General features: G+C 51.9%; 1 protein-coding gene across 2 annotated transcripts in view; it reads right to left on the bottom strand.

The window, feature by feature from the left end:
- The window catches only part of GGT1 (gamma-glutamyltransferase 1), a 32,430-nt gene extending 26,536 nt beyond the window's left edge, over nucleotides 1–5,894 (bottom strand). For both annotated transcript variants that reach the window (XM_077187839.1, XM_077187843.1), the window contains exon 1: nucleotides 5,623–5,894. In XM_077187839.1, the coding sequence (XP_077043954.1) occupies nucleotides 5,623–5,662 (40 nt within the window). In that variant the 5' untranslated portion in view covers nucleotides 5,663–5,894. The remainder of the gene's footprint in view (nucleotides 1–5,622) is intronic.
- Nucleotides 5,895–13,223: the final 7,329 nt, after the last annotated feature.

Genomic DNA, 13,223 nt, shown 5'->3' with positions numbered 1-13,223 from the left:
ACCAGAAGAACACAGAATTTAGCAGCAAGAGCCAAGGTCCACTTTCCATTTTGCTTAAGAATCAGTAGGACTTGGAGATGGAAGGCTCAGAAGTTATTCCTGGACATGAATGAACACTGACCCAGAGATCTGAGTGTGCAGCCCACCCAGACTTTGCCTTGTGAGAGCTGTGCTTCTCAGGAAGCCCCACAACTTCTTGTTCCTTTCTCAGCAGTTTCTGCTGAAGGATCAACTCTACTGCTCTTGGAGCAACAAATGAAACCTCTCAGCACCAAATTCAGCATGTCCTGGTAAGGCAGAATCTGTCCTGGGTTACCTCAGTGTGGCAAGATTTCACTGGGACCCCTGGCAGGGTCAGGGTGGAGCCTCTCAGGGAGGGATGGGCACAGCAGCAGTGCAGCCACCCCCAGATCTGTCCTCCCCACTTGTCACCCTGCTTCCCCAGCCCTGGGGGGCTTCTGCAGGGCCACTGGGCTCACACAGGGGTGGGAATCAACCCAGCCAAGAGCCACTGGTGGCTGTAAGGTGCTGTGAGGGAAGAAATCCCACTGAGTCCCTGAGAGGGCTGTGGATGAATTTGCACCGAGTGGACAGGGACTATGTTCATCCTGGCTACACTATTGCCAGGCTTCAGAGGGTAAACCTGACTTGGGATGAACACCCAAAGCAAGAGTTTCATGGACCTTTACACTGGGACCCCTTTCCCTGCTGTGGGCAGGTGAGGAGGGTGCTCAGCAGACACACAAATATCTCATACAGCCCTACACAGGAAAGGTGCACACCATGCAAGACAGCTCATGTCCCAAATGAAAATCTGGACATACAACTCTTTTATTCCAGTGGTTGTCAGCACTTCATACTCTCTGGATTTGCTCCCCAGAACAACAGCCTCAGGAAATAAATGATTTTTTTTCTTTTCAAAGTCACTCACTGCAGATCCAATATGTCCTAGTGCTTCAGGCTCACATTTAGCCCAGCTAAGGCTTGGGCAATACAGTTCATGTCTGTGTGGCCATTTGCAGCCCATCAGTTTTGACCTTAGGACAGAAATACACAGCACAGGTCAGTCTTGGGGCACACCACGAGCCACAGCCCACCTGTGGGACAGGCTCCTCTCACAGCCACCACAGCAAAGCACTGAGCACGTTCAGCTTCCACAGCCCAGGGCTGTACACTGAAACCACTGGGTGACTGTGCTGTCCAGAAGGGCACCACAAAATTCCTACAAAAGGAGACTCCAGTCTTGACTGGCCTCTGCACCTGAATGCAGAAATCTGGCAGGTTTGGTGCTTGCAGCATCTCCTTCTCTGGGCAGAGCATAACACAGGGCAGAGGAAAGGATGGTGCCCAAACACCAACCAGTCTCCTGTCCTGAGAGATGCCTCATGCAGGAGAACAGGACTCACCCCTCAAGCACAGATCAGAGAAAAGAGTCCCTGCCTGCTTCACCTCCTGCCTGTCCCAGTCTCCTTCAGGGCTTGTTTGTTTAGGTGCTGCCAAGGGCACCAGAAATGGCCATTTCCTAATAAGAGATCAGAATACAAACCTCTGCCTCAAAGCACTTGGAACCTGTGCTGGAAAGTGTGAGGGGGCCAGCTGGGCTGGAGGCAGAGCCTGGAGCAGCACAGCTCTGGGAACACACACTGGGCTTTGGGAGGGACACACAGCCCTGCACAGGGGATGGACACACAGCCCTGCACAGGGGATGGACACACAGCCCTGCACAGGGATGGACACACAGCCCTGCTGGACACACAGCCCTGCACAGGGATGGACACACAGCCCTGCACAGGGCATGGACACACAGCCCTGCACAGGGGATGGACACACAGCCCTGCTGGACACACAGCCCTGCACAGGGGATGGACACACAGCCCTGCACAGGGCATGGACACACAGCCCTGCACAGGAGCTCAGCAGCTCCCCCTCTCCCTCTCCCCCCCACAGGGGCTGCTCAGCCTCTCTGGGCTGGCATGGGGCACATCCTGGTGCTTTCCCACAGCTGTTCCCATTTCCACTGGCACTCACAGCGGCTTTGCCAGGTTTCCCCTGATCTCTGGGGAGGGCTTGGTTTGTTTGCCCACCGTGCCAGGGCTGCATTTAGCTGGCAGAGTGGGCCAGTCTCACCTGCATGGCACAGCACAAAGCTGCTTAAACCCCCTCTATCCACCTGAGCCCCTTGAGCCCCTGACCTTCCCAGGCAGAGCATGGGATGCCACAGGCAATGCACTCCCAAAGGTCAGGGTGTCTCCCACAGCTCCAGAGCAGGGGTACTACAAACACAAACACCTCCAAAACTTTCAGAGCCACAGCAATCAGCGCCATCAGGCACAAATGCACTTTGCAGGGTCGAGTGGCCTTCCATGGGAAAGGCTCTCACCTTCCCCTGCAGATAGAGGCAAAAGGGCTTCCCACAGGCTGGAGCAATGTTCCCCCTCTCCCCAGCCAACCCTCTGATGCTGTGGGTATAACCATTTCCTGACAGCTGCTGTGCCTCTGTCGCCCACCTTGTCCCCTCACATTGCCCCCCAGCACTGAGGAAGAGGAACACTTTGCAGTGAGGTCAGCCTGATGTGTCAGGGGGTTTGTGGGAAACAGGGTTTAACAGGGCTGCTTCCTTGTGACAGCTCCCACTGCCAGAAATGAACCTTGAACTCCAGCAGGGCAGGACAGAACTGTGCAGAGACAGAAGACTAGATAAAAGAGATTATCCTTTTATAGATATGGATTTTTTTAAAGAGAGCAGGAAGGAGCAGGAAGGAGAGGCAGAGTCCAGGGCCTGGTCTGACTGTTCACATCTGAGGCTACCAGAAAAGCTGGCTGGTCTTGAAAAGGCTTCCTGGCTCCCCCCATGCCACCCTGGCTGCCTCACTGGCCTCTGCCACAGAGATCCCACCAGCCTCGAGCTAATTTGGGCTCCTGGGTGAGAACACAGAAACACAATAGTGACAGGAATGAAAAGCAATGGGGAGGAGGACACCCAGGAGACTTATTCTTATCAACAACCAACACTATATCAAAGGACATCTGTGAAGACTGGGAAGAGCCTTTTGTAAAAGGCACAATTGAGGCAAATCCTGCAGTTTTTACATGCTGCAGCTTTTACACTCTCTCAGGAACCCCATGATGAAGACTGTCCCAAAGGGGGACCCCTGTGCCAGGCCAGGCCATGTGCCAGGCATGCTGCTCACAGAGCAGTCACACACCCACAGCACAGTTGCTGTTTGCCCTGTGCATGTGCTTTTTAATTACAGCTTTTATTTGCAAAGCATCTCGTACAGAAAAGACAAATTGCATTACTGTCAGCTTATTAAAATCACACTCAGATTTTCTCAACTGCTAATTACACCCAGGCAGCAATGTCAGAGTAATTAAAGCTGGGATGGACGTTTGGGGACACAGCTGTCACACACACAGCCCCTTCCTGGGCCAGGCTCAGCTGAGCCCTGCCCAGGCACAGCCCTGCCATGCCACGAGAGAAGATGAGGATGATGCAGGTGAGGCCAGACACCTCCTCAGCACAGGGGAGGGGATCCCCCTGTACCAAACCTCCCCAGCTCCAGCTGGGCACCCACCCTGACCCTGCTGCAGGGGCTGGGGGAAGGGACACACGTGGCCTTGGGGTTACAGCATTGAGGTGTGGGGAGTGAAAGGGTTTTCTCCTGTTTCTGGGGCTAAATGATTGCAATCAATCACACTGCCTGCCCAAGCCTACATTTGCTTTCATGCAAAACAGAGATTTTGGGCTTCCCTGTTAATTAAGCAGCTCTGGGAACAAACCACAGAATGGACTCTTGCTGGCACCCAAACACTTTAAAGCCTGATTGTGGCCCACAACAGACCTGGGAGTGGATTACACAGGGGAAGGTGTGAAACCCCAGAAAGTGAGTTCCAAAGAACTGAGAGACAGCAATAAAAGAGCTTACAGACCTGTGAGGAGCTGGGAGCCTGCTGGAGAACCAACTGTGCCTTGGCAGAAGGGCACCCCAGGTGTGCAAACAGCACAGCAAGCACCTGCCCCCAGCTCAGAAACAGAATTCTCAGGGCACAGGACCAGGTAAGCCTTGGCCAAGTGGGGACTTAACCCCAGCACTGGCTTCCTGCTGCCAAGGGGATGCTGTGGAGAGTATCACCTCCAGGAAGATAGAGTGCTAATTAGGGAAGGCAGATAAAGACTGGGTCTCTTTCAAGATGAGTTTCCTTCCCACTGAAATCCTCACAGTTTCAGTGCTCAGCAGGATGTAAACACATCCTTAAATGATTTCCTGGAGCCTGGTTTCAAAGATCAGTCCCTTCAAAAGCAGGAACATGCCAAGATCAATAGCAGACCCAGGAGAGCTCTAAGCATGCCAGCTCCAAAACCACCAGGCTTTCACTACAGCCAGTCACCTACCAGTGCTAAGGGGCCCTGCTACCTCTTCATGTCTGAAAAGGCTCCCAAGACTTCCTAAGCAATCAGCCTTACTTAGGTACCAAGGGGAAAAAAGATCAGTAGGAAATGTTACATTTCAGGAGCAGCACGATGTGCCTGTGCAATATATCCTGGAGAGGCAAACCCACAGACAAGCTCACAAGGGAAGAGCAGCAGAGCTCACAGATACTGGATGTGATCCCAAGAACAAGGATATGCTCATCTGCTCCTTGAGCAGTTTAACTGCCAACCCCCCAAAATCACTAACAGGATATCCTGGGAAGCAGCTGTCAGGTGATCATTTTCAATCCAATACAAGTTACAAGAGAAGAAGGAATGATCAGAACTTCACATGGAGAAAGCTGAGTGGGGTGTCCTACGGATGCCAGAGGCAGCATGATAAATATATTTACTTGTGACCCAGTAATGAAATAGTAAAGATGACATATGGAGCTAGAGAAGTTGTGGAAAACTTCAAAACTTGAAAACATCTGTGAAACAGGGAAAATAACAGCTGATGAAATTCAATATAGAGAAATATGTAATGCCAGGCTGTGATAAACCAATATGAAGGACAGATATATATTGATGGGTTTGAGTTAGAAGCTCCTTACACCACCGTTAAATCTCTTACAAAGATTTGGGGGGAAAAAATGCAGCAAGAAGGAAGCAAGAATTTGTTAGCTCCTGAATCATTGGCTCTTAAAGCTTATAACTGAAACTGGGTCTGTAAAGAGGAAAAGTATTCCTTTGAAAAGGATAAAGAGGACAGAGGCAGAGTTAAGAATCAAAGCTGGCAAATCAAGCTACAGCCATGGAAACTTTTGAAAAAAATAATAATAAAAGGAATTTACCTAAGAAATGACATAACAAAGATTATGCCTAACACACTAAAAAAATGAAGTGTTTTCAGTCTAGAGTGTTCACTCAAGCACAGCTAACTGCAGCAGAGAATTCCAGTCAGAGATCATTATGTTCACCCCTTAAAACACGTGTGGAACACAGGAACACAATGCCTGAAAAGCAGAGGGACTCCCAGGAGCCTCCAGCCTTCCTGTCCCTGCCCGGAGCTGAGAAGGAGCAGGAGATCGATCTCGCCCGGCTGAGAAGGAGCAGGAGATCGATCTCACCCAGCTCTCCTCACCTGCAGCCCCAGCAGAGCCGCAGCTCCGCTCCCTCCTTCCCGGCCCCGCTGCGCTCCCCGGTCCTACCTGGAGCCAAGGGCCGCTCTCCGTGCGGGCGCTGCGGCATCTCAGGGCTCCGGCCAGCGCATCCCCGCCTGGCCCGGGGAGGGGAGAGCCTCCTGTCCTCCAGGGCAGCCGGGCCGTTCCCCTGCGGGTGAGAGCCTGGGTCAGTCCCGTTCTGGCGCTGGGCACTAGATGGCACAGACGGGAGGCGCTGCCGGGAGCCGGCGCTGCCGCTGCCCGAGGGGCTCTGCCATGGCAATGCCAGCGGCCATCCCACGGGCTGTCCCCTCCACGGGCTGTCCCCTCCACGGGCTGGCCCCTCCACGGGCTGGCCCCTCCACGGGCTGTCCCCGCTGCCTCTGCCCTGCTGCTCCCCCTCACAGCCCCTCCTGTCCGGCCAAAGCGCCGCCAGGGCTGCGGGGAAGCTGCATAGCCCGGTGGGGCTGTGGTATCCGTGCCCCTGCCTCCGGGATCTGCTGCTCCTCACCGAGCTCAGGCTCACTGAGTATACCTGCTTTGGCTCAAACTGTGCCAAAAGTCAGTCAAAACTGAATGTATAAACTGAATATACCTGGTTGGGCTCAAACTGCATCAAAAGGAGGGTGAAAATCCTCCCTGGGAGGGCCTGTCCTGTTGCAGTGGGAGGCTGCACCTTGGCCATCAGCCTCCAGGACAATAAATAGCACCTGATCCCCGGAATGTGGAGAGAGGCAGCCGGGGCAGGGACCCCATCAGAGGTCCCTCTGGGCTCAGGCCAGTTCTGAGGAGTGGCACCCAGCACCTTTCCTTTGTCCTGTGGGATGATGGTGCCAAGGAGGGAAGCCCTTAGTCACTGCTCTTTAAGCATTTGTCACAAGGTAGCTCCTCTAAAGCAGCTCACTCTTCCTCCTGGTTTTCTTCCTTTTCAGCACTGCAATCACTGAGGCAGGACCTGCACCCCAGAGCCTTCCCAACTTCATCTTCCTCAATTTCTTTAAGGTGTGGATGAAATTCCTTCCCCATGAACCGTGTGGAGTGACGCGCTGAGGCAAACAAGGGCTCAGCCACGCAGAACTGCTGTGGTCAGCACAGGAAAAGCCAAAGTGCTTTCTGTGACAGAAAAAAAGGATGGCAAGGTGCAAGTTTGTATGCTGGCCTCTGCTGTTGTGCCATTAGAAATTCACTTTATTTCAAAGGTTAACCCAGTTAATGGCTCTGGTGAGGATCACAGGCTCTGACAGCCGGCCTGGGACGGCTCCATCCGTGGCAGGGCACGAGGGACAGCATGTGCAGGGTGGCACTGAGCAGCAAGCTCTGTGCACAGGGCACAAGTGGCACACACGGGTGTATCCAAACCAAACCTGAGCTTGGCAAAGCCCAAAAGAGCTTTTGTGCTGAGCAGCTCAGTGATGCCAGGTACTAATGACACAGACAAGTCTCCAAGGAAAAGCCTGTTTGCTTTTCCAGCAGCACAACCTTTTCCTGTCTGTCTGCTCCTGGCACTGCCCTGCAGATGCAGTGGGGCCAGGGATCACCTGGGTCAAACCCACAGGGGGAATCCTTCAGGGTGTTGTAGGTGAGAGACAAAATGCAATTCAGATGCCTGCAGTGTAAAATCCAAATTCATCCATGGTCAAACAGGTCAGTTTGGCTCAGTGGTTCTTACCTTTTAAAGGCTGGAGTGGGTGGCCCTAGTGACCTGGGCAAAACCTGGAGAGAGACTCGTGCTAGGTCCTGGGGACAGCTCCAGGCCAGGCTCCAGAGGCTGAGAAGGACAGAGCAGCAGAGAAGCCCCTTCCACAGCAGGCTCTCACTGACAGGCCTGGAGCCCTGCTCCTGACCAGCCATCTCAATCCAAATGCTGGGTCACTGTGTGTAACAACCTGCCTGCCTCTCAAAGGTTGCTGGGCAGAGAAGGAAATGCTCAAAAAAGGCTTTTATGCCTCAATTCCCACTCCAAGTTCTGCTTCTTCAAACATTTGGGGTTTTTTTAGACAAGAGATGTCTTTTTATCTTTGGATATAAATGGAGAAAAAATAGTCACACTGAAAAGAAATAATAACAGTTGGTTGCTTTTCCAGGCCTTCCATGAACTGTAAACACATTTTAAGAAGTGCTGAGATCTTTGGAGAACATGAGAGTCTTAGGGAGGCCATCTCCTCAGCAGAAGGACATCTAATGTGTCATGTGCTGGCTGGGCTTGCTCCCCTCTGCCAGAGGCAGTGATGGGAGCACTGAGCACCCCTCAAACCAGCAGCACTTCCATGCTCTGTGTCTGCTCAGACTCCACAGCCTGGCCTCCAGTGCCTGGTCCATACACTCCCCTGAGGGCCTGTGGTTGCTCTCAGTGGTTTAGAGCTGCTTGCTAAGATGCTTAGAGCCAGTATAATCTGTGCACTTAGTGGTTTCAAATTCCAAAAGAAGCTTAGCAGCACCAGGTGCTGCCTTCAGCCTCTCCTGCAGGGGCTTTAAGATGATTTAATTCTTTTATGAAACCATAACTCCAGCCCATAGCTTTCAAATGAGGAGCTTCTAAGCCAGGTTTTCTAAAAGCTCTTCAGAAATATTTTCATGATACACATACACACAAAAATAAAGGAGATTCCAGAGGGATGTATTATAAGATTAGACGTTTCTGCCTCTTAAAAGCTGGAAGTGCCAGAGCCCCATGGCAAGGTGCATTTTAAGTCTTTGCAAGGCTTTCCTCCAATGTTTCTCCTGTCTTAGATCTGCTTCTTAAATGGTCTAAGGTATGGAAATGCCTGAAGAGGTCCCAGAGCCTTCCCCTACATGGCCCAACAGCCCTGTGAAAGCATCTGCAGGCAAGAGCCACCTCTGTGCCCCAAACAAAGGCAGTGGCTGAGCAGAAAAGCAGCCCCTTGGACCACAGGCTGCCCTGGAAGTGACTTTTGCAGCATTTGCTTCATTAACTGCATTGCTCTGCTGTTCTTTTAACTGTACTGCTCCCCTTTCCAGGCTGATCAAAAGCACAAGGTGTCACCAAGGGGACCTTGGAAGGTCTCCTGATGCTCCCAGCGACTGTCCCCTCCTTCCTCTGGAGGGTCTTGTGTGTCTGCTGGGGGAAAGCAGAGGGCTGGGAAGGACAGAAAAGGTGTCTGGGAAGCACACAGAGGTCCAGGTGGCAGTGGAGAGGTGCAAAAGGTGGAAGGGAAGAGAGGGGAAGTGTGAGTCTGGGGCAGAACGTGAGCAGAGCCAGAGCTTGCCAGCACCTCCCTCTGCATGCCCCACATGGCTGGAAGAGATGCCCCACCATGCAGGGGTGTGATTCCCTTCCTGACTGGGACAGGAGGGTCTGGCCAGCCCCACGGCTCCCAGAGCAGTGAGGAACAGCTCTGGTGGTGCTTTCAGGGCTGCCCTTCTGCCAGGCACCAGAGCCACTGCAGCAGCTCAGAGCAGGGCTGTCAGTCCAAACCTCACAGGACCTTCACAGCCCACCTTAATTTAATCTAGAGAAAATTAATCTAAATGAAATGGATGCAGTGTGCTCCCAGAATGGAGGTAACAGAAATCCTCCAGGCATCTCAGTTCCCAAACTGACTGACTGTGAAAGCAGCAGAAGCTCAGAATTCCCCTTTGCTAAGAAGTCAAGGAAATGCCATGTGTCACTGGAGCAGAGTGGTGACCTTCCCTGTGCTCACAGCAGTGTTGGCCAATTTCACTGTAACTGGTTGTTAATATTCTCTATGCAGGCAATAAACACCCCAGCAAATCTGCTTTTATGGGCACTGCAAGAACCTGAATAATTTGTTCAATAATGAGCAGACCAGTGTCCATAATTACATAGCAGAACTCTGTCCTTTTGAAAACCCATCACTGCCTCAGACCCAGAACACCACCAAGGGCCTTGTGGGCTGCAAAGAGAGCCTCAGCTGCAAGAAGCAAAAGCTTTAAGACCTAATGAATGTTACATGGGCTATTGCTGCCATTTCTCCATCAAATGCAGAGCCCCAGCAGTGACTGCCTGCTGCAGCTGCTTCCACCAGCACTGATGCTGCAGGAAATCCCTAAGACCAGAGCCCAGCTGATGCTGTGTTCATCTCATATCTCCCCATCTCCATGTGCTCTGCAGTTTCAGGGAAGAAATCCCCCTATTGGTTGTTATTAAGAGGAATTCTTCCCCAAAACTGCACTGTCATGGACAGATGGACCTTCTGCAGGTCTGCTGCTTCGTTCAGTCCAGAGTTTGCAGGTATTTGGGACATGGAGCTCCCACATGAATAGCTCATGGCCAAACCAAGTGCATTTGCCCCTAGATACAGTGGAATTAAATTTGGAGCCTGCCCTAGCTCTTTGCATGTATGTCTCCAGAGCTACAGCTCCCTTCCCAGCAGGAGGCTTGGCTTTGAGGGATCTGCCAGCAAGCTCAGAGCCACGAGAAATAACAACTTGGGAGCTCAGACAAGCTGGTTTGCAGGCAAACAAAAGCTGAAGCTGTGAAAGTGTGAAGCAGTCAATGCAGCGTCTGGCAGCACAGCCTCACCTCCGCCTTAATCCTCTTTCCCTTCTTAAACTCTAAATTAATCAATTACACTTCCAGCCCGGCAAAATCAGTCAGAAATGTAACCTCCATCATACACAAGGCAAACATAATTAGGATTGTCATTGGAAGCCAGCTTGACCAGCATACAAATGAGAGCAGCCCCGTGGCGGGCAGGGACGTTGGGACTGCGGCCACAGCCCGGCTGTGCTGGGGAAGGGCAGCTCCAGCAGGGACTGCCATGGCACTGGCACTGCTCAGAGGGGCATGGGGAAAGGGCACAGCTCCAGCAGGGACTGCCATGGCACTGGCACTGCTCAGAGGGGCACAGGGAAAGGGCAGCAGGGACTGCCATGGCACTGGGACTGCTCAGAGGGGCATGGGGAAAGGGCAGCAGATCCAGCAGGGACTGCCATGGCACTGGCACTGGCACTGGCACTGGCACTGCACAGAGGGGCCAGGGCACATCAGGCAGTGCACACTCCAGGAAGCCCCTTTGGCTGTGCCAGGGAGGAAGCCACAACCTTCCCCAGACACAGATGGGAGCCCAAAGTCCCAGCCCAGCTACACAGGCTGCAGACCCTGCAGGGATGGATGACATGGAAATGAGGCCTTGGACACCCCTGGCCATGACTGCCAGTGTGGATTCATAAATGGGGTGAGCAATGGTTACCCCCTCCCCAGGCTACTAATGGGAAACTGAGTCACAGGGGCCAAGTGATAGCACGAGCAAGGCAGAGTGTTCAGTGAAAGCATCAGCTCAAAGCTTGAGCACAATCAAAAAAATCCAAGTGAGTGCTGGCAGGCAGAGCAAGATCACAAACCCAGCGTGCTCCCATGGCTGCTGTCCCACTGCAGCAGAGGCCACAGCAGGGCTAAAGGAGAGGAAGGAACTTTTAGTTAAGGATGAAATGGTTTCTGTACAAGTCCAACACTCTTCAATTTGGGAAGCAGAAACCTGAGAGAGGGCACCGCAGGGGTTTATCTGAGAGTGACTTAGAGAAAATGAAAGAGGAATGAGTGCCTGCTGCCTCTTCCAATATTTAAGCTACAAAAGCATCAAATGAAAACAGTGAGTGACAGATTCAGAACAAAGTAAATATTTCTTCACACAGCTGAACAGTGCCATAAGTTGCTGTGGATACCCAAAATTTTCTCAGGCTCAAAAAAGGGTTTAGGAAAAACTTGAACATCCTATTAAATGCAGAGATCCACATCTCAGGAAATTGCTGAACTATGGATGGCTGATGGTAAGGAGAGTACCCAGCAACACACTGACCTACATCCCCCTGGTTTTATCCTCCTTGCTGGACATCCTCTGTTAACCACTGCTAATTGAGGATCCCAGGGGAAAGAGGAATGGGATCCTGTACTGATCCTGTACAGTTGTTCTCCTGTCCTGGCACTGATCTGAGCTCTCCCCACTTGCCTGAAAGACAAGGAACTGGGAACATTCCCATTCCTGGGCACTTGGGTGACAAGGAGATGTGCTCATAGCACAGAATTTGAGTGAATAGAGAAAGGATCTCTGCTTTCCTTTTTTCCCATTTCTCATGTTAGGAGCAATTTTTGGTAAAATTAACTCAGTCATGCTGCACCCAGCTAGATGCAGTTGGCAGCACCATGTACCCTGTGTTCAGTTTAGAAACAAGATAACATCCTTCTGAGAGGTGCTAAAATACCCACGGGGATGGGATTTCCAAGTCTCAAACCCACAGCTTGTGGTCCTTGTGAGAAACCCCAGCTCCCACTCTGTTGTACCAAACAAGCTCTTGAGCTGATCTATCTCTGTGTAAAGTTTATGGGTGCCCTTGGCACTGCAGCAGAGATGAAAGAAAGCTGGGGACACTCGTGTAGATTGGTATCTCCCAGGTCTTGCACGCTGGCTCACTCTCCCCTAGGGCTGCATTAGGACCAGAGGATGCAGACTCTGACAGAAGTGTCCACTCTTTCCAAGCAAACTCCTGCCTCCTCCCCTTGCTGACCATCTCAGCTATAGAAGTGCATCCACTCCCTGTCATGTGCCCTTTGGAGGCACACACAGCTAGGGCAGCATTATCTCAGCCTACAGAGAGCTGCTGGCCAGGCATTCTCCTTCAGGGAAGCCAAGTGGAGCACTGGTGTGTTTCTCATTAGCTCCCATTATCCATGCTATTGTAGTGCTCCCAGTGCTAAAGCACAGCCGGGAGACAGCTGGGCTGCCCTGCAATTGTTTGTTTGTTAAGAGGATTTGCTCTGTGGCAGGATATTTCCAAGCCACATGCAGAGGAGGGGTGTCCTGGTAACAGTGCCATCCTCTGAGCCACTTGTGTGCCCTGGTTCTCCCACTGCCTCAGAACAACACACCTGGTTTCACCCTCACTACGAGTAAACTGCAGATTGTGTTTCCTTCTGACTCTCAGAGATAAGGGGTGAGACAAGTGAGCCATACAAAGCCATTCTGCTGATGAACTGATGCTCTGGTTCCACATCCACTATTGCTGCTGCTCCTTTCAGCAGCACTCAGAGCAGGGCAGACAGGAGCAGGGATCTGTGGCACCCTGTCCAGCTGCCAGACAGCAGGGAAAGGCCATCATGCACCCCTCCTTTACTTTTACTTTTTGTCCTTCCCCTTGCTCCCGGTGATAATCCTGCAGCTGTAACACTGCACCCCATAGGAGTGATTTTCTCTTGACCCAGCCTCTCCCAAAGCTCTCTGACCAGACCCAGAAGTCCTTACTCAGCACCTACTCCCTCCAAATGGGATTAGCTTGAGTCAGTCTCAGCCATATCTCAAGATCTGTTGATGCTAATTTCCCTCATGCAGGTGCTCAGAGCAGGAAGGGGACAAATGGGCAGATGGACAGTCAGGGCTTTTGTCTGGTCAGCTGAGGAAAATTCTGAGAAGGGCCCTCAGAATCTGACCTACCATGGTTAGAGGGTGGCACAGACAGTGACAAAATTAATGCAATATAAATTAGCCAGGTTGCTTTATAGTCCAGCCCCTTTTTGTCTCTGTCTCTTCAAGCCAGACAGGGATCACCAGCAGAGTGTCTGAAAGAGGCTGTCATGATGCAAAGCATCCACACTTCCATCCCCATTCATGGCTCAGAGGAAGGTTGAGAAGGAAAATGATCCTTGCAGGCTCTGTAGCACAAAAAGCCATGGC

The sequence above is a fragment of the Agelaius phoeniceus genome, chromosome 18 (assembly GCF_051311805.1).
Source record: "Agelaius phoeniceus isolate bAgePho1 chromosome 18, bAgePho1.hap1, whole genome shotgun sequence".
Classification (NCBI taxonomy): domain Eukaryota; kingdom Metazoa; phylum Chordata; class Aves; order Passeriformes; family Icteridae; genus Agelaius; species Agelaius phoeniceus.
This window is presented reverse-complemented; position numbering and strand designations above follow the sequence as displayed.